Below are 20,786 nucleotides of genomic sequence, written 5' to 3'. Positions count from 1 at the left end.
AAGCAGGAGAGGGTGGGTTGGTGAGCAGGGGCAGGGGGGAGGGAATAGGTTTTTTTTTTTTTCCAGAGGGGAAACCAGTTAAGGGGATAACATTTGAAATGTAAATAAAGAAAATATCTAATAAAATTTTTTTTAAAAAAATTCTACCTACGAACCTGATATAAAACATGCATCTCAATATTCAGTAACTAGAGGCAAGAAAATTAAGCATTCCAGGCTAGTCTTGGCTACCCAGCAAGGTTCTATCAATAGATAAGTGAATAGTGTTGTGTTTAACTAGAACTTACCAGGTAGACAATATGAAGGTCATTCTCTAAAACAAAGCCTTTCATTGCTCTTTGGAGGTCAGCAAAAATATCAAGGGTATCAGTTGGAGAAAGTGACGAGGAAAGAGTAGCTGATCCAAGATGTGTGGGGTGATAGACCTTTCCTGGACCAGGGAATACAGGATCAAAGGTTAAAAAGCAAACACTGCCCTCCTCTACTACACACTAACCCTCTCAGCTGCCAATCAATAAGCAGAATCTCATTGAACATGTAGAAATTTATGAGCAAATTTTGAAAAGTGACTGTGATATAATGAGCAGTGAGCATTTCTGCATAAGAGTTTGTTCTTACCTCCTGTGCCATCACTAGGCTCTGCCACCTGGATGAACTCATTTTCTAAGAGCCATGTCACACAGGCATCGACTGCTCCAAGCTGAGCATCATCTTGACTTCTCCGTCTCCCTGGCTCCCCTTCCTTTACAGCAGCAGCCGAGAAGGTGCAGGCTGCATAAGCCTGCAGATCTTGTGACGTACTTGCCACCCCACCAACGATTATCTGAGAGGAAACGTTGGAAAAGCTCTGTAATTTTTATAAGATGTGTAGAGCCCCAGGACATCAAGTAAACAAAAGTGCCTTTATTCTCCTAAAATATCTTCAGTCTTTATATAGAGACGCCTTATTTTCTTATCACACATTACAAATACAGATGATCCCAACTGACGTGCCATTTTCCTTGAGAGTACATATCATATTTTCTTGTAAACAAAAACCAGAACTTTGGGAACTAGTGATATACAAAGGAATGAGTATAATGCTTTGCTCCCTCCTCTAGAACACATGAATGTGTGGAAATACTACTCTTGAATACATCCCATTCAGAGGGGTGGGAATGGCAGAAAAGTATGAAGTCAGTGTTTCCTTGGCTGGCCTCTACCTTGTGAAGCTCATGCCTTGGCCTCCAGGATGCTAGAATGAGAAGAATGTACCACAGGTCCAGCCTACTGTAAGCTTTTTTTTTTTTTAATACAACTTGACTTGATTTTAACCTCCACATGTATTATCTGAGTAGAAAAAGGGTTCATTTTGTCATCTTTTCTTTAAACTCAAAATGCAGTAAAAAATATATAAAAAGTAAAAAGATGGGCCGGGCAGTGGTGGCGCACACCTTTAATCCCAGCACTTGGGAGGCAGAGGCAGGCGGATTTCTGAGTTCAAGGCCAGCCTGGTCTAACAGAGTGAGTTCCAGGACAGCCAGGGCTACACAGAGAAACCCTGTCTCGAAAAAAAAAAGTAAAAAGATGAGCCACAGTTATAGCTTGGTAGAAGGATACATAACATAGTACACACAAGGCTAAGTTCAATTCTCTATACTATAAAAAAAAGTTAAAAAGAGCTACATGTCATTTGGTTGTTTAGTCATTTTGAAATAGATTGACATGCTAGTTGCTATATTCAATTCCAAAAATAAACAGATATTCATATACACAGTACATAGGCATATATGGGTATATATATATTCTAATACATATATATATATATGTACATGTATGTGTACATGTATTAGAATGTATTTATCAACTCATTAACAGAGCCTAATAGCAGAGCCTAAAGAACTATGGATATATGTATGTATGTTTAAATATATGTAAGAAACAGATTCATACTGGAGAAGGCTATAAAACATAACCATCTTGTTCTTAAAGAAAACTCACCTCATATTTTTGACATACTCAATTTCTGATAGGTATAAAAAGTGAAGTATGATTTCCTGAACTCCTACCTCCAGAATGGCTCGTATCATGCTAGCAGTGACTTCTCCCTGTCTCTGCAGACAGCTGTGCACAGGCTTCAGAGATCCTTGAAGCAGAGCAATGCCCTTGGATTTCTCAGAGTTCTTACAAATTAGGATACTTTCACCTACAACCAAAAACACATTATCCTCTCAATGCTAAGCCATGTCTGTAAGGCACTGTTACCAGAAGTCTGACTACTGAGTGGAGACAGGAGATGCTAGAGGCTGCTCTGGCTGCAGACCTGTAAGTCATAGGTATGGTTTTGAACTCTGGATGGGCAATCAGATTGTGACCGGAAACCATACTGCTTACTTTCTGAAGGCCAGAGAACCAATAAACATAAATAGAACTTTTTGTCTTCTACCTCCATAAAAACAAGGCACAGTTGTTCCTTGAAAACATATTTCTCTTACTGTCTCCTCTATCAGTCACAAGGATCACTGTAGACAGAGGCCAACACTGAGATGTTTATATAAATCCACCTCATTGAAATAACACTTCTCTTTCATTAACTTCCCTGAGGATGCATCTCCTTACGAACTGCTGCCAAACAACAACAATACGACAAAAAAAAAGCATTTGCATTGTCTTATCATTTCTCCACACTTTATTGGCCTTTATTAAAAATAACTATAAGACCCCACACCTAACAGCTTTGGCAGGCCTAACTCCTTCCCTACGAAGCCTTCATGCACATAAAAACTAAAAGACTAAAACCAAATAGAGATTATATTCCTTTTTCCTATTAATCTTTAACACCTTCAGTTATAAAACATAAAAAATTAGAGAAAAGGCTTTTGTACTTCCTCTACTGGCTGGTGCATCATTAAAGCTAAGAAATTACTAGAGGAAGTTTGAAAATTACAAAGTAAAATGCAAATGTAAATATTTTCTATGTATAATGACAAAACTCAGTTCAAAAGCTCCTAAAATCATAGCACCTACTATTTAAATACTTTAAATCACTATGAAAATCAAATAGACACAAATGTCTAAAAATACTTATAAATTAAAATATAAATAAAAATTCAATTTAAGCAAATACAAACTATCACTGTAACAGTTTATATTTTAGAAACTGGTAAGAAATTATGTTTTAAAAAGCAATCTGTCAGGCGGTGGTGGTGCACGCCTTTAATCTTAGCACTTGGGAGGCAGAGGCAGGCGGATTTCCAAGTTCGAGGCCAGCCTGGTCTACAGAGTGAGTTCCAGGACAGCCAAGGCTACTCAGAGAAACCCTGTCTCAAAAAACCAAAACAAACAAACAAACAAAAAAAAAAACCAATCTAATAGAAGAAAAGAAACATAAAGTATAGTTTTGCTATTTTCTCATGTCATTAAGAAAAATAAAAGCAACATTAGTGAAAGAGCTAAATATTCTGACCAGAGAAAGGACAGATGATGATTCTCTGAAAATCACGGCCAAGAAGAAATATGAGAGAGGAAGCTACGTCTTGAATGATTCCCTCCCCTTTTGGGGCTCTCTCCAAGCAATTGGCTATGAGCTCAGGGCCAGCACCCCTTGATATGTCCTACATGGAAGATGATCTCTACTGCCTTACCTATCAGGATGTGCTAAAGACACCAGTGCAGACCAGAGCCTATCTGTAGATACAGAAACCAAGGCTACCTGGCATCATCAGAACCCACGTCTCCCACCACTGCAAGCCCTGGATACCCAAACACACCAGAAAAACAAGACTCTCATTTAAAATCACATCTCACTTTAAGAAGAACATAAATAACTCCCTTAAAGAAATACAGGAGAACATAGGTAAACAGGTAGAAGCCCTTAAAGAGGAAACATAAAAATCCCTTAAAGAATTAAAGGAAAACACAACCAAATAGGTGAAGGAATTGAACAAAACCATCCAGGATCTAAAAATGGAAATAAAAACAAAAAAGAAATCACAAGGGGAGACAACCCTAGAAACAGAAAACCTAGGAAAGAGATCAGGAACCACAGATGCAGGCATCACCAAAAGAATACAAGAAATAGAAGAGAGAATCTCAGGTGCAGAAGATACCATAAAAAACATTGACACAACAGTCAAAGAATTGCAAACACAAAAAGCTCCTAACCCAAAACATCCAGGAAATCCAGAACACAATGAGAAGATGAAAATTAAGGATAATAGATATAGAAGAGAGTGAAGATTCCTAACTTAAAAAGGGCCAGTAAATATGTTCAACAAAATTATAGAAGAAATCTTCCCTAACCTAAAGAAAGAGATGCCCATAAACATACAAGAAGCCTACAGAACTGCAAATAGACTGGACTAGAAAAGAAATTCCTCCTGTTACATAATAATCAAAACACCAAATGCACTAAGAAAAGAAAGAATATTAAAAGCAGTAAGGGAAAACGGTCAAGTAACATATAAAGGCAAACCTATCAGAATTACATCATACTTCTCACCAGAAACTATGGAAGCTAAAAGATCCTGGGAAGATGTCATACAGACCCTAAAAGAACACAAATGCCAGCCCAACTCTCAATTACCATAGATAGAGAAAACAAGATATTCCATGACAAAACCAAATTTACACAATATCTTTCCAGAAATCCAGCCCTAAAAAAGGATAATGGATGGAAAACACCAAAACAGGAGGAAGACTACACCCTAGAAAAACCAAGAAAGTAATTTTCTTTCAACAAACCCAAAAGAAGATAACCATACAAGCATAATCCCACCTCTAACAACGAAAATAGCAGGAAGCAACAATCAGTTTTCCTTAATATCTCTTGACATCAATGGACTCAATTCCACAATAAAAAGACATAGATTAACAGACTGGGTACAAAAACAGGACCCAGCATTTTGCTGCGTACAGGAAACGCACCTCAGTGACAAAGACAGACACGACCTCAGAGTAAAGGGCTGGAAAACAATTTTCCACACAAATGGTCCCAAGAAACGAGCTGGAATAGCCATTCTAATAACGAATAAAATCAACTAAAAGTTATCAAAAAGGATAAGGAAGGACACTTCATACTGCTCAAAGGAAAAATCTACCAAGATGAACTCTCAATTCTGAACATCTATGCTCCAAATGCAAGGGGACCCACATTCAAAAAAAAACCTTTACTAAAGCTCAAAGCACACATCGCATCCCACACAATAATAGTGGGAGACTTCAACACCCCACTCTCATCAATGGTTAGATCATGGAAACACAAACTAAACAGAGACAGTGAAACTAACACATGTTATGAACAAAATGACTCTAACAGATATTTATAGAACATTTTATTCTAAAGCAAAAGAATATACCTTCTTCTCAGCATCTCATGGTACCCTCTCCAAAACTGACCATACAATTGGTCACAAAACAGGCCTCAACAGATACAAGAAGAGTGAAATAATCCCATGCACCCTATCAGATCACCACAGACTAAGGCTGGTCTTAAATAACAACAAAAACAATGGAAAGCACATATACACATGGAAACTGAACAACGCTCTACTCAATGACAATTTGGTCAAGGAAGAGATAAAGAAAGAAATTAAAGGCTTTTTAGAGTTTAATGAAAATGAAGTTACATCATATCAAAATTTATAGGACACAATGAAAGCAGTGGTTAAGAGGAAAACTCATAGCTCTAAGTGCCTCCAAAAAGAAACTGGAGAGAGCTTACACTAGCAGCTTGACAGCACACCTGAAAGCTCTAGAATAAAAAGAAGCAAATACACCCAAGAGGAGTAGATGGGAGGAAATAATCAAACTCAGGGCTGAAATCAACCAAATAGAAATAAAAAGATCTATACAAAGAAACAACAAAACCAGGGGCTGGTTCTTTGAGAAAATCAACAAGATAGATAAACCCTTAGCCAGACTAACCAGAGGGCACAGAGACAGTATCCAAATTAATAAAATCAGAAATGAAAAGGGAGACATAACAATGAAATATATCTTAAAATAATTATTCTACTACATTGAATATTCACAGTTGAAAATATTAAAATCATGTTCTACAAACATCATGGAAATATTATTGATAATTTTTCTCACTGTGCTTGAAATTAGCATTCTCTTAATGTTTAACTTCAAAGAGTTTTTGCAATTTTGAAATTTTTAAAATATACTTACTGATAATAATAATAATAATAAAAAGATATCAGCAAGCTGTCTTGTGCAGTAGGAGTCACCAGTCTTTATTATCTCACCTCCACTCATTACCCATAGCACTCTGACACATATACCTTTGTAAGACCATCAGAGCTTTGTAAAAGCCTCAGAGTTTGGGAATGTACTAGAAAATCATCATAAACGACACCTAATGAAAACTGCAAGAGAAGATTAGACAAATACTATTACTTTATATCATCCATTTCTTTACGAAAAGTACAGTGACACAGAAGAATCTGCAGACTCAGGGCTTCTCTAAAAGAAAAGGACAACTGAAGGCAGACAAGTAGTTTCACTGCTAGTATGAGACACTTACCAAGAAACCCAGTCTCAAGACAGGGTAAAAGTCAAGGGTAACACCAGCTAGACCTGAGACCACATAGAAACAAAACAAGGGGCAGAGGCCACAGTGACCAACATGGGACCTCAGTGGAAGCTCTATGCACCTGCTAGCAGTGTTGCCCAGCAAGAGGTACCAGCCAACAGTAGAGCCATGTACAGTACTAAACGGGTTTCTCAAGAAGTGATGGGAGGTTCTATTTGACAGAGATCCCTAGTGCTAAGCCTCCAGGCTATACCCTCAAAACTCTAAGACCACAAGGAAAAAGAAACCACCACAGAAAATCTAGCAAAGGGCAGTGACCAGTCCTGGCCAAGGCTGGAGTTTAACCAATGCTAAACTCAGCCTCAAAACCACTCCATGATCCTGCTGAGGTGGAGAACCAATCACAACTATGAATTTCCACTGAGTTCTGCCCCTGGTCCCATTCATACTGAGCAGCAAGTCCATCTACTACTGGGTACCATCCTAAAGATCCTGAACAAGTTGGGGTTTCTATTGCTGCAATGAAATACTGTTGCCTCTTCCCCGCTCTGCCTGAATATTTACCTTATGCATATATATGTTTAGATATTGTGGTTTCACTTTTGTGCCTAGATATATAAACTCATTTCACCCCGAGTAAAGGTCGCTTTGATACATTTACTTAGCGTCCGCCTCTTTCTTTGTTCTCCGCCTGTTTGATTCCACAGGTCTAGCCCAACCTCCAGTCTGAAGTAACCCACCGACCGGAGTAGAACCGCTGGCCCGATTCTACAAAATACCATGACCAAAAGCGAGTTGTGGAGAAAAGGGTTTCCTTGGCTTACACTTTCACATTGTAGCCCATCACTGAAGGAAGTCAGAACAGGAACTCAAGCAGAGCAGAAACCTGGAGGCAGGGGGTGGTACACAGGCCATGAAAGAGTGCTGCTTACTGGCTTTGTTCCCCAAGGCTTCCTTTGCTTGCTTTCTTACAGAACACAGCCCAGGCATGGCACCACCCACAATAGGTTGGGATCTCCACATCAATCACTAATTAAGAAAATGCCTTTATAGTCTTATGGAGATGGAAGTGTTTTCTCAATTGAGGTTCCCTCCTTTCAAATAATTCTAGCTTGGGTTGAGTTGACATAAAACTAGCCAGCACAACTGTCCCCTTCTCAACTTGGCACCAAAACACATCACTGTTAATCTATACCCTTTCCTTTCTTATTCTTTCCCAAGATCACACATTAATATCAGCATTACAATATAAACATTCCAAAATTCACTGTCACAGCAAAGCAAAGGTTTCACGTTAATGGATTTTCTCTTCTTAATCACAACCAACTCTACAGCTCCAGGTCACCAGATACCACAGATTCTTCACACAACTGGCCTGGTAGAGTCTTTGTTTCCCTTGAAACTTCATAAGCCAGGCCTCCATCATTTTCGTTGCTCTTAACACTCTTATCTTTCAAACTCCCACAGAACAGCCCACCCACTATGTTCTCAACACTCAATGACTTTTCTAGCCCTAAGTTCTAAAGTCCTTCCACAATCTTCCCCAAAACATGTAAATACCCCACTATCATGGTACCAACTTGTCTTAGGGTTTCTACTGCTTTGAGGAAACACCATGACCAAAAGCAAGCTGTGAGGGAAAGGGTTTATTTGGCTTACACCTTCACATCATAGACCATCACTGAAGGAAGACAGAACAGGAACTCAAACGGGAAGAACCTGGAGGCAGAAGTTGATGCAGAGGCCATGAAAAGATGCTGTTTACTGGTTTGTTCCCCATGGCTTGCTCAGCCTGCTTTTCTTACAGAGCCCAGGGCCACCAGCCCAGGGGTGACCCTGTCCACAATGGGCTGGCCCCTTCCTCATCAATCACTAATTAAGAAAATGCCTTACAGTCAGGTCTTATGGAGGCATTTCTCAATTGAGGTTCCCTTCTTTCTGATAATTCTAGCTGTGTCAAGTTGACATAAGACTAGGGAGCACAGACCCCCAATGAAGGTCTCAAATGATGATCAGGAGGAAATATACTCTAGATTGTATTTTAAAAGTGATTGTAGTGACCAACCGGTAACTCTGTCTCACTACAGAATTCAGCCAAATTTGCTCTGACAACAGAACCCAGGCAGTTCCATTGTCAGTAGCTCTGCTTAAAATTAGACTAAAGTCAGCATCCTAATTACATGAAACAAAAATGAGCTGCAAATTGTGTGGCTGTGGATCTCTCTATTTGGTCCCATCTGCTGTACAGGAAGCTTCTCTGAAGATGGCTGAGCAAGGCACTTAATTATGAGTACAGGAGAATGTCCTGGCTGGGCGGTGGTGGCGCACGCCTTTAATCCCAGCACTTGGGAGGCAGAGGCAGGCGGATTTCTGAGTTCGAGGCCAGCCTGGTCTACAGAGTGAGTTCCAGGACAGCCAGGACTACACAGAGAAACCCTGTCTTGGAAAAAAAAAAAAAAAAGGAGAATGTCCTTAGGAGCTTTGTTATATTACTTTTTTCTCCCCTTAGAACAATGGTGTTTAGTTTTCCCCTAGGTCCCTGGGTTATGTAGTGTTAGGTTCATGGTCATCCAAGCAGTGTCAAGTATCGGTTCCATCTCATGAAGTGGACCTTAAGTCAAATCAGATATTGGGTGGTTATTCCCACAAGTTTTACACTACCCCAGCATACCTTGTAGGCAGGACAATCAAAAGGCAAGTAGATCAAAGGACTTGTGTCTGGGATGGTGTTTCTATTTCTCTTTTGGTAGCATGCACACTACCTTCCTGTACCACAGTCTTGGGAACATTGGCTTTATATAGACACCAGATTGACTTCTCCATGTTCAGTGAGTTATGTAGGTGTTGTCTTCAGCAATAGGGCCTTACTCTCAGTTTGTGGAGGGCAACATACAGTCCTGGTAACAGCCTGGGTTGCTTAGTTATCCCCATGGGACACATCTGGCAAAAATTCAATTAGATGTAACCCAAACCCAGGACTCCATCTCCCCCATTATTTGGTGATTTCATGTAGATCACCTTCATATATGTACTTTAGTAAGCTTCTACTGTATTGGGTTTCCATACTACCCCTTAAATATCCCTAAATTTTAGCTCCCCCTGTATGCCCTACCTCATCTCCTTAGCGCCTCCTCCCCACCTGATCCTCCTAATTCCAGCCATCCCCCAATCCATCCATAACTATCTATTCTACTTTCCTTTCCTAACAAGATCTATCTGTCCCCTTACTCCCTTACTCTATAGTTATCCTTGACTTAACAGCAAATATCCATATATAAGACACGATTTTTGTTTTGCTGGGTCTGGAATACTTCACTCAAGATTTTTCAAGTTTCATTCATTTACCTGTGAATTTCATGACTTCATTCTTTGTAATGGCTGAGTAATAACCCATTATGTAATGAACCATGTTTTCTTTATCCATTCTTCTGTTGAGAAGCATCTAGGCTGTCTCTAATTTATAGCTATTATGAATGGAGCAGTAATAAACATGTTTAAGCAAGTGTCTCTGTGGTAGGATGAAGCATCCTTTGGGTATATGTCTAGCAGTTACATGGCTGGATCTTGATGCAGATTGATTCCCAGCTTTCTGAGAAACCGCCATAATGATTTCCATGGTGGCTGAACAAGTTTCCATATACACTATAAATGGATGCATGTTCCCCTTATTCCACATTCTGGCCAGCATGAGCTGTCACTTGTCTTACTATTCTTAGCTATTTTGATGAGTATAAGGTAAAATATCCAAATAGTTTTGATTTCCATTTCCCTGATGGTTAAGGATGCTGAACACTTCAAGTGTTTCTCAGCCATTTGAGTTTCCTCTTTTGAAAATTCTGTTTAAATCTGTACCTCAACTTTTAAATAGTTTGTTTACTTGATATCTGGTTTGTATGGCTGGTTTTGAGTTTTTTATATATTTGGATAAAAGCCCTTTATGAAATGTGTAGTGGGTAAAAGTCTTTTCTCATTCTGTGGCTGCTGATTTGCCCAAGTGACTGTGTCTTTTGCCATGCAGAAGCTTTTCAGTTTTATAGGGTCTCATTAATTGTTGATCTTACTGCCTGTCCTAACAGTGTTCTGGTCAGAAAGTCTTTTTCTGTGCCACAGAGTTTGAGGCTGTTCCTAACTTTCTCTTTTATCAGGTTCAGTACATCAGCCCTTATCCTGGAATATTTGATCCATTTGAGGTGAGTTTTGTGCTGGGTGGTAAGTTTGGATCTATATGGATTCTTCTACATGTAGCTATCCAATATGACCAGCACCGTTTGTTGAAAGTGCTCTTTTTTTCAATGTGTATCTTTGACTTATTAAAAATAAGCTATCCAAGCCGGGCGGTGGTAGTGCGCACCTTTAATCCCAGCACTTGAGAGGCAGAGGCAGGCGGATTTCTGAATTCGAGGCCAGCCTGGTCTACAGAATGAGTTCCAGGACAGCCAGGGGCCAGGGCTACACAGAGAAACCCTATCTCGAAAAACTAATAATAATAATAATAATAATAATAATAATAATAATAATAATAATAAGCTATCCATAGATAGGGTTGTAGATTTGTGTGGGTCTTCAATTTCCTTCCATGGATCAACGCATCTGTTTTTGTGACAATACTGTGCTATTTTTATTATTATAGCTTTGTAGAACAGCATGAGATTAGGGATGGTGATACCCCCAGCAGTCTTTATGAGTCTCTGAATTTTCCTGGTGTAATAGTTATATAACTCACTTAATTTCTCCACCTTTAATAAATTTAGGTTATGGTTTCTCAATCTTACTAATTTTAACAAAGAACCAACTTGTTATTTCATTCATTTTTTGTTTTGTTTTGTTTTGTTTTATTGTTTGCTTCTCTTTTGATGATTTTATCCCTGTGTTTGGCTATTTCTTGCTATCTACAATTTATGGGTCTGATTTTTTTCTTCTAGAGCTTTCAGTTGTGCTGTTAAATTACTTGTATGAGATCTCTCCAGATTTTTTTATGTAGGCACTTAGCTTGACTCTTACAATACCTTCACTGAGTTCTGTAAATTTGGGTATGTTGTGTATTCATTTTCATCCAATTCTAGAAAGTCTTAATTTCTTTTTTTTTTTTCTTTTTTTTTTGGCTGGAGAGACAGCCGTGGGTGCTGGGAACCAAACTCTTATATTTTTGGTTGTGAGCCTAGCTTTTAACGGCTGAGCCATCTCTCCAGCCCAAGTCTTAATTTCTATCTTGACTCATTTTTCATTCAGTACTGAGTTGTTCATTTTCCATGAGTTTGTAAAGTTTCTGTTGTTGTCATTGTTATGTCCAGCTTTAATCTGTGGTGGCTGGATAGAAAGTAGGGAGTGTTTTTGGTTTTCTTGGATCTGATGAGACTTGCTTTGTGTTCAAGTATGAGATCAATTTTGGAGAAAGTTCTATGAGGTGTCAAGAAGAAGATATAGGGGGCTGGTGAGATGGCTCAGTGGGTAAGAGCACTGACTGCTCTTCCAAAGGTCCTGAGTTCAAATCCCAGCAACCACATGGTGGCTCACAACCACCCGTAATGAGATCTGATGCCCTCTTCTGGTGCGTCTGAAGACAGCTACAGTGTACCTACTTATAATAATAAATAAATCTTAAAAAAAAAAAAAGAAGAAGAAGAAGAAGATATATATTCTTTTGTATTTGGGTGAAATGTCCTGTAAATATCTCTTTAGTTCCATTTGCTTTATGACATCAGTTAGCTCCAGCATTCCTGTTTAGTTTCTCTCTGGGTGACCTGTCTATTGGTGAGAATGTGATACTGAAGTCTCCCACTGGCAGTGTGTGAGGGTCAGTATGTGATTTAAGATATAGTAGTATTTTGGGGGGCTGGTGAGGTGGCTCAGCGGGTAAGAGCACTGACTGCTCTTTCAAAGGTCTGAGTTCAGATCCCAGCAACCACATGGTGGCTCACAACCACCCTGGCGCCCTCTTCTGGTGCGTCTGAAGACAGCTACAGTGAATTACGCCAGAGCAAGTGGGGCTGGAGCAAGCCGGAGAGCAGTCACACACATGATGGCTCATGGCCATCTATACAGCTACAGTATACTCATAAACATAGAATAAATAAAACAAATCTTAAAAAAAAAGATATAGTAGTATTTCTTTTTGCAAACCTGGGTGCCTGTATATTTGGTGCATAAATGTTAAGAATGCCAGTGTCTCCTTGGTGGATTTTTTTCTTTAAAGAGTATATAGTGTCCTTCCATAACTCTTCTGATTACTTTTAATTTGAAATATATTTTGTTAGATATTAAAATGGCTATACTAGCTTGGTTATTAGGCTTATTTGCTTATAATATCTTTTTCTATCCTTTTATCCTGAGGTAATGTCTATCCTTGATGAGGATAGATATTTTTGGATGCAGCAGAAGGGTGGATCCTGATTCCCTATCCATCCTATCAGACTCTGTCTTTTAATTGAGGGATTATGACCACTGATGCTGAGAGAAATCATTGAGTGGTGTTTGTTGACTCCTGTTATTTTGTTGTTGTAGGGTGTATTTTCTCTTTTTATTTGCTGGTCTGAGTTATTTACTCCTTGGGTGTGGTTAACCTCTTTAGTGGAGTTTTCCTTCTAAAGCCTTCTGTAAGGCTTGATTTGTAAACAGATATTGCTTATATTTGGTTTTATCATGAAAGGTCTTATTTTTTTCCATCTATTGTTACTGAAAGTTTTGACAGAAAGGACATTGTCACTAGGACAAAACAGCAACCAACAGATTCGGAAAAAAATCTTTACCAATCCTACATCTGACAGAAGGCTAATATCCAATATATAAAAAGAACTCAAGAAGTTAGACTCCAAAGAACCAAATAACCCTATTAAAAAAATGGAGTATAGAGCTGAACAGAGAGTTCTCAACTGAGTAATACTGAATGTCTGAGAAGCACCTAAAGAAATGCTCAACTTCCTTAGTCATCAGGGAAACGCAAATAAAAACAACCCCGAGATTCTACCTCATACAGTTAGAATGGCTAAGGTCAAAAATTCAGGTGACAGCAGATGCTGGCAGGGATGTGGAGAAAGAGGAACACTTCTTCATTGCTGGTGGGATTGCAAGCTGGTACAGCCACTCTGGATATCAGTCTGGAGGTTCCTCAGAAAATTGGACATAGTTCTACCTGAGGACCCAGCTATACCACTCCTGGGCATATACCCAGAAGATGCTCCAACATATAACAAGGACACACATTCCACTATGTTCATAGCAGCTTTATATATAATAGCCAGGAGCTGGAAAAAACCCAGATGTCCCTCAAGAGAAGAATGGATACAGAAGCTGGTCTTCGCTTCCCTGAGAGAGGCACAGCCAAGATCATTTCCTGGCGTTCCTGTTGGTCCTGGTCCCTTCTGCTGGCTCGAGGCAAGGCTGAGGCTTGGCTGTCTCTGCTAGGTCTTGCCAGCACTGCTGATTTGTGTTTGTTATCCAGACTACCAAACACTGGACTGCTGGTGTATCTATGAAGTGTTTGAAAGTAGATTCAGCTGCCACTGCTGACCTATGAACTGACAACTCAGATGGGATTTACTCCAAAGAACTATTTCTAAACAGGTCCACTTTCCCTGTATCATAAAAACCTTTCTTTACTATTTATCTGGTGGGTGGTGGGCTAAAAGGGAGGTTACGGTGTTTAAGAACCATCATTAAAAATAGGCGTTGAAAACAATTAAAGTTACAAAGGTATTTGTTCATTTCCTATTTTAAGGTCTCTTTCCCTGTGCTTCAGCTATGCTGCAATACTTGGGGCCTGCTGTGATAGAGCTGCTGGGCTCTAGTGGAGCCATTTTCTGGCCGTTATTGATTGTGTTTTTTATGCTGGCATCTGGACACCTGCTTCCTTGGCTGGAGCACTTATTATCAGCTTTAATTAGCCTTTTATGTTTTATATAAGCTTTATTTTTATTAGATATTTTCTTTATTTACATGTCATATGATATCTCCTTTCCCAGTTTCCCCTCCAAAAAAAAGAAAAAATAAAATAAAAAACACAAAAATGAAAACAACAACAGCAAAAACAAACCCCTGTTCCCTCCACCTTCCCCCTCTCTGCTCCATAGTTTGTCACTAACCCACCCTCTCCTGCTTCCTGGCCCTGGCATTCCCCTACACTGGGGCATAGAACTTTCGCAGGGCCAAGGGCCTCTCCTCCCATTGACGACCGACTAGACCATTCTCTGCTATACATATGCTGCTGGAGCCATGAGTCCCCCCATGTGTACTCTTTGGTTGGAGTTTTATTCCCAAGGAGCTCTGAGGGTACTAGTTAGTTCATATTGTTGTTCATCCTAAGGGGCTGCAAACCCTTCAGCTCTTTGGGTCCTTTCTCTAGCTCCTTCATTGGGGACCCTGTGCTCACTCCAATGGATGGCTGTGAGCCTCTACTTCTGTATTAGTCGGGCACTGGCAGAGCCTCTCAGGAGACAGCTATATCAGGCTCCTGTCAACCAGCACTTGACAGCATCCACAATAGTGCCTGGATTTGATGACTGAATATGGGAAGGATTCCCAGGTGGAGCAGTCTCTGGATTGTTCTTTCTTCAGTCTCTGCTCCATAGTTAGTCTCTGCAACTCCTTCCATGGGTATTTTGTTTTCCCCTTTTAAGAAGGAATGAAGTATCCACACTTTGGTCTTAAGCTTTATTAAAAGAAAAAATCCAAAGCATACACTATAGAAAACCATTAAGGACAGAAACAAAGGAGGAAGTATATACAAGAAAATAAATTTTAGTCCAAGAATGGAGTCATGGGAGAGGAATTCTGAGTACTTGTGAGAACACTAAGAAAATGACAAGAATCTTGTTACTTCACTTTCTTCAAGACATGGAATTGTTCAAAATGATGCGTTTGTCCCACCCCACCCTCAGGTGTAGCAGATAAGAATGAGTTTGCTTCAGATTGTTCTCTACAACAGGCTATTATTCTTTGTTTATGTGTCTCTATGGAAAAATGTGGGTTTGCCTTGTGAGGTCTGTCCTTGTGGTTGCACCCTTTACTCACCTGACTCTTGTTAATACTAAGATGATAAATTGTCTGATGCTCTGAATAAAGTTGGCTATTGCCTGAGACTTTAGTCTACCTCAGTTTTAGACTTCATTTCCCAGATCCTGCTCCCTTACGAGTGGTAAACACTGACTACCATTTAGAACCAGTCACGCACTGGATAAGAAGATCTGAAGCAAGTTTTGCTTCTTTTTGATATTTAATTAAAAAACTATTGCATTGCTTAAGCCAAAACTTGTGTTTGGTTTGCTGATAATAGCAACATTACTTGCTAGTGCAAAGTTAGAACCTGAATTAATTCAGAGACAAAAAGTAGAGTACTTCTGAGTACACAGTACCCTATTTGATTTGAGATTAAACACTAAAAAGTAGACATGAGAGGCTAGGGAGTGGATAAAGCACTAAGTCTGTGAGCATGAGGACCCAAGCTCATACCTCCAGCCAGCACCTACATAAAAGCCAGATGTGCTGGCTTGCACCTGTAGACCTAACATTGATGAGGCAGAGACAAACAGAACCTAGGGACCTGCTGGAGAAATGACAAATTCTAGGTTCGAAATCTAAGGTGGAAGCCTGGATAGATGCCTCAATGTGTAAGAAGACTTACTATTCTTCCACAGGAGCTGAGTTTGCTTCCACCACCATGAAACACATACTGGGCAGTTCAAACCTGCTCATAACTCTAGCTCCAGGAGATCCACTACCCTCTTCTGTTAATGCACTCAACATACCATAGCATATCACAGACACATATACATAAAAAATTTTTAAAAAAACCTCTGAAATAAGGTGGAGAATGATAGAAGAAAATATCCAATATCTGACCCACATGTGCTAGGCACAGGCAAGAGCACCCACACCCACATACACCACACCTACTAAAGATAGAGGGGAAAAGGGGTGATGTGGAAATTAAAATCATCCTTGAGCTAATAAAATCATAAATCTTGTTATTTACATTTCACTGAATCATTTCACTGTACATAACACAAAAGAAAAATCTTAATTCTCTACTAGGAGAAAAACAATAATAAAAATCATATTCGTGGTAAACATTAAGCAACCCAAGAGGATAGCATAATGGTGCTGCACAGTAAAGAAATACAGCATGATAAGAAAGAGCTGGTACTAGTCAACTTTCAAGGACACCATCTCTCAGCAATGCCATGACAGCGACATTCAAACTCACCCATTGTGTCTACTCCTTTCCTTCCAGCACGACCAACCATCTGCTTGTAAGTGAGGATATCTAAAGGCTGACCACTGAAGACGGGAGTGCGAATAATCACCCGACGAGCAGGAAGATTCACTCCAGAAGAGAGAGTAGACGTTGCTGCCAAGACCCGAATAAAACCTTGACGGAAGGCTCCTTCGATGATATCCCTCTCCTCAAAAGTAAGACCTAAATAAAATGCAGGGCCAAAAACATCACTACAGAGGCGACACACTGGATCACTTATAAGGTGTCCTTGAAAGTTGACCTGAGAGTCAACTAAGAGCTGTTAGAGATCTCTTACTAAAAACAAAACATCATCAGTGTGTATTTAAGAGTACAATCTGCCATCTTTAGACATCACTTAGATAAGTCAGCAAAATCACCTCTGATGTAAGTGGAACTGGTGGTTTCCACAGAAACTCCTTACTCTGCTTTTGGTAAATGAAAGCAGCAGCAGATCAAGTGAGTAGAAGTGTGTTCCAATAACATTTTATTTATGAGAATAAACAGCAGGTTAAATTTAACAGTATACTACTGATTAACAACCCCTATGTTTCTGTGTATGGAAATATATTTACATATACACATTTTAAAAATGTGCGTTAAAATTGTATCATGTTTGTCATTAAAATCATATGTATACATTATATATGATAAAAAGCTGAATAGAACTAAAAAGATTAAATCTCCAATCTTAGAAAACATTCTCATGGTTACAATTGTAACACATATGATCAGAGATAAGCCGTTTAGTGACTGTCATCACACTGGCGATACTGACAGCCTACCCACTGTTTTGGTTTTTTGTTTTGTTTTTTACAGTCCTCTCCAATTCAATGACAATTCCTAAAAACAAATTTGACTTTGCCATATACGTGAGACTATGTCAATACTTGACATAAAAAGAAAAATAACATATTTGAGTAGAAAGTATCATTCTAACATAAATTTTAAGGAAGCAACATATAGATAGGTTAAAAATTTTAGAATTCACATTCATAATGGTTTTTAAAAAATCCATTCTCTAGTATATGCATACAATTCAGATACATATTTTTAAAATGCTTATTTTACTCTGGTTTGACTAATCCCTTTCTTTATTTTTTTTTTTTTATTCGAGACAGGGTTTCTCTGTGTAGCCCTGACTGTCCTAGAACTCACTCTGTAGACCAGTCTGGCCTTGAACTCAGAAATTCTCCTGCCTCTGCCTCCCAAGTGCTAGGATTAAAGCACTTGCATCACCACTGCCTGGGTTAATTCTCTGTTTCTTAAAATAAAATCTATAAGTATTAAGTGTGATTAACAAGAAATATATCTACATAAATACAAAAATGAAGAAATTAAAGACTGGTAAGGTTTTTTATATCTTTTTAGATTTATTATGTATTTGTGAGTGAAGCTGCATGAATATATGTACAGTGCATGTATTCAGCTCATAGAGACCAGACGTGGAAATCAGATCCCCTGGAACTGGAGTTATAGGGAGTCTGCCACACAAGTCCTGGGAATCACAAAGTCATGACTCCATTCCATGAGAACATGTTAATAGGAGATTAGAAACAAGGAATACCTGCATGATGAAACGCTACTCCCCATGGCACAGTATTCTTCAACACTGAGTCTAGTCCTGAAGGTGAACGTTTTAACTGATCCTTCACTTCCAGAAGACTCTTTTGGTCTAGAATCACTGATGAAAATTCAGATGATTTTACTAACCCTATCAAACACACACAAAATTAATTAATTAATTAATTGCCAACTATACAAGTCTCTTTCTTCATTAGCTGTTACCTGCCAAGTAATGAGAGAAATAAAGATCAGGTTCTGAAACCTACTATTATCATCCATGGGTCTTTTAAAGCCACTGACCCAGGCCACCACTATGTAACCGAGATGAGATGTGACTTGGACCTCAAGAATTTGTAAATCTTCATAAGTAGTTCTAATAATGTATCCCAAAGTTAGGGAGCTCAGCTTTATGGAGACATGATGTTAAAGGAAGGAAATCAAAGGAGAAAAGGCAAATTGTCGCTTGTTATGATTTAAGTATAAAATGATTCCTTCAGGCTCATGTTTTAATTTTTGGACTGGTTGCAGTTTTAGGAAATTACAGAGCCTGGCTCATAGCAGTGGGTACACCTTTAAAGCTCATCCTTGTCAACTGCTTCCTGTCTGCTGCCATGATGTAAGGAGACCAAATCACTTGCTTTTGCACCCTGTGAAATCATGAGCCAAAATAAACCTTTCCTTTAAGTACTTCTGTCAAAGTGACACAAAGTAACACAACAACTAAAGCCTTGCTCAAGATGTGCCCATCAACCTGTACACCAGCCCTGCCCATCAGCCAACACTGCAGCACTGCCTGGGATCCTACTTCTCTGCAGATTCCTCTGGCCCCTTTGTCACTGATCACTATTAAGTCACGGGTTTGTTACCTTCTTGTGTTGTCTTTGTGTTACTTCTCCCCTAGTAAGATTTTACATATAGGAACTCTACCTTCTTAAAGAATTTCCCAGATTTTTCGGTTCCTGAACTTCATTAAAAACTTATTTTAATGTGTATCTTACATTTCATGTGTTTTTAATTTGGGGCAAACTTTTCTTAAAATTCTGAGAAACCACACAGAGTTGACAATGTTTTATTTTGCTAAAGACAATAAACATATATATTAAGCTATTCCCCATCAGTATATTTATTTCAAAAGAAATGTCTTGTTTGTGTGTGTATGTATTATGTGTTCATGTGTGTGAAGGTGAACATGCGTGCACGTGCATGTAGAGATGAGAGAACAACTTGAAGTGCTTCTCCCTCCTCAGCAGCCGTCCACTTGATTTTTGAGGCAAGGTCCCACACTAGCCTGGAACTTTCAAAATAAGCTAAGCAGGATAGACAGCCAATACCACCTGTCACCACCACTGTGCTGGGATTACAAACAGCACTGGGCCTTGGCTTACCATTTGTTTTGGTTTTGCTTTTAATGTAGTTCTAGAGATCAAACTCTTATCTTTGTGTTTGCAAAGCAAATGCTTCCAAATGAGCTACCTCCTCAGCCCAAAAGAAGTAATTTTAAGGTTAAAAATTTAGTAAGATAATTCCAAATTTTAAGCTTCAGTTTATGAAAAATGTGCTACTTTATTTTTCTAGAGAAAATAAACAGACCACATGGAATCTGGGAACCCAGTACTAAAATCAAAATAACAAAACTCTGATCCCTAAGGAGTATAAGTAAGAAAATAACAGAACTCTGATCCTTAAGGAGTACAACTGTCATGGCACAATGTAAGCATACACATTCATATGGTATAGACAGCACCAGGTAAGACAGGCCTGGCAGGGATGCTACAATGAAAGCAGTCAATATAAACTTTAGCAAAGCTTACTTGCTATGAAGCTGAACTGACTGCCTACCCTTCTGATGCCACTCCTGGCCAAAGAAGTAATAACAAACCTTAATATCCTACAGCTACCACTGTCTGCAGTTCTACAACTTCACTGCAAAGACAATGGCCTCGGGATTTAGAGAAGTCTCGGTGATAATAGCTCATTTATATGAAAAAGTCATTTATTCAAAGTAACTCATTTCTAAATCACAAAGAGCAGGTAACAGTGAGAGAAGTGGTGGGGTACAGAAGAAAACTGAGTACTAAATATACAAACTCCATTTCATAAAACTAAATCTTTAATCAAAGATACTTTCAACTTCAATACTCTAGGTATGATCTTAAGAAAAAAATAAATGAAATAGGGTGGAAGAGGAAGCAATATTTAGAGTTGATATAATATTATATCTAAAAGGTCCAGAATTCAACAAAAAAATATGAGCCATGAAAGAAAGTGCCAAGACAGGGGGGAAGGCAAGCCAAAGAGACACCTTTGAAAGGCCAGATGTCAAGATGAGCACATGCTAGGGAAAATTTTGAAGGCAGTGTTTAACTAGTTAAAACCATGTAGTAACTACATAGTTACTACAGCATGCTAACTGACTCCAGTATTTAAAAGAAACAAATTCATCTGCAATATTGATGGGCCTGGGTCTCCCTGCTG

At 39.0% G+C, this 20,786-nt stretch overlaps 1 protein-coding gene and 1 long non-coding RNA gene across 4 annotated transcripts in view; one reads left to right on the top strand and one right to left on the bottom strand.

The window, feature by feature from the left end:
• Positions 1-20,786, bottom strand: part of Polq (DNA polymerase theta) — a 92,692-nt gene that overhangs the window by 53,328 nt on the left and 18,578 nt on the right. For all 3 annotated transcript variants that reach the window (XM_031363825.1, XM_031363828.1, XM_031363827.1), the window contains 5 exons: positions 18,313-18,459; positions 16,716-16,928; positions 2,049-2,185; positions 619-823; positions 288-430 (listed from right to left, as the gene is read on the bottom strand). In XM_031363825.1, coding sequence (XP_031219685.1) covers positions 288-430; positions 619-823; positions 2,049-2,185; positions 16,716-16,928; positions 18,313-18,459 — 845 coding nt within the window. The remainder of the gene's footprint in view (positions 1-287; positions 431-618; positions 824-2,048; positions 2,186-16,715; positions 16,929-18,312; positions 18,460-20,786) is intronic.
• Positions 12,263-16,955, top strand: LOC116085886. Its single transcript, XR_004116744.1, has 2 exons — positions 12,263-12,311; positions 16,743-16,955. It is a non-coding gene; the product is annotated as an uncharacterized LOC116085886 (long non-coding RNA).

This window comes from Mastomys coucha, unplaced genomic scaffold, assembly GCF_008632895.1.
Source record: "Mastomys coucha isolate ucsf_1 unplaced genomic scaffold, UCSF_Mcou_1 pScaffold12, whole genome shotgun sequence".
NCBI lineage: Eukaryota > Metazoa > Chordata > Mammalia > Rodentia > Muridae > Mastomys > Mastomys coucha.
Note: the sequence above shows the minus strand (reverse complement) of the source record. Positions and strands in the feature narration are given on the sequence as shown.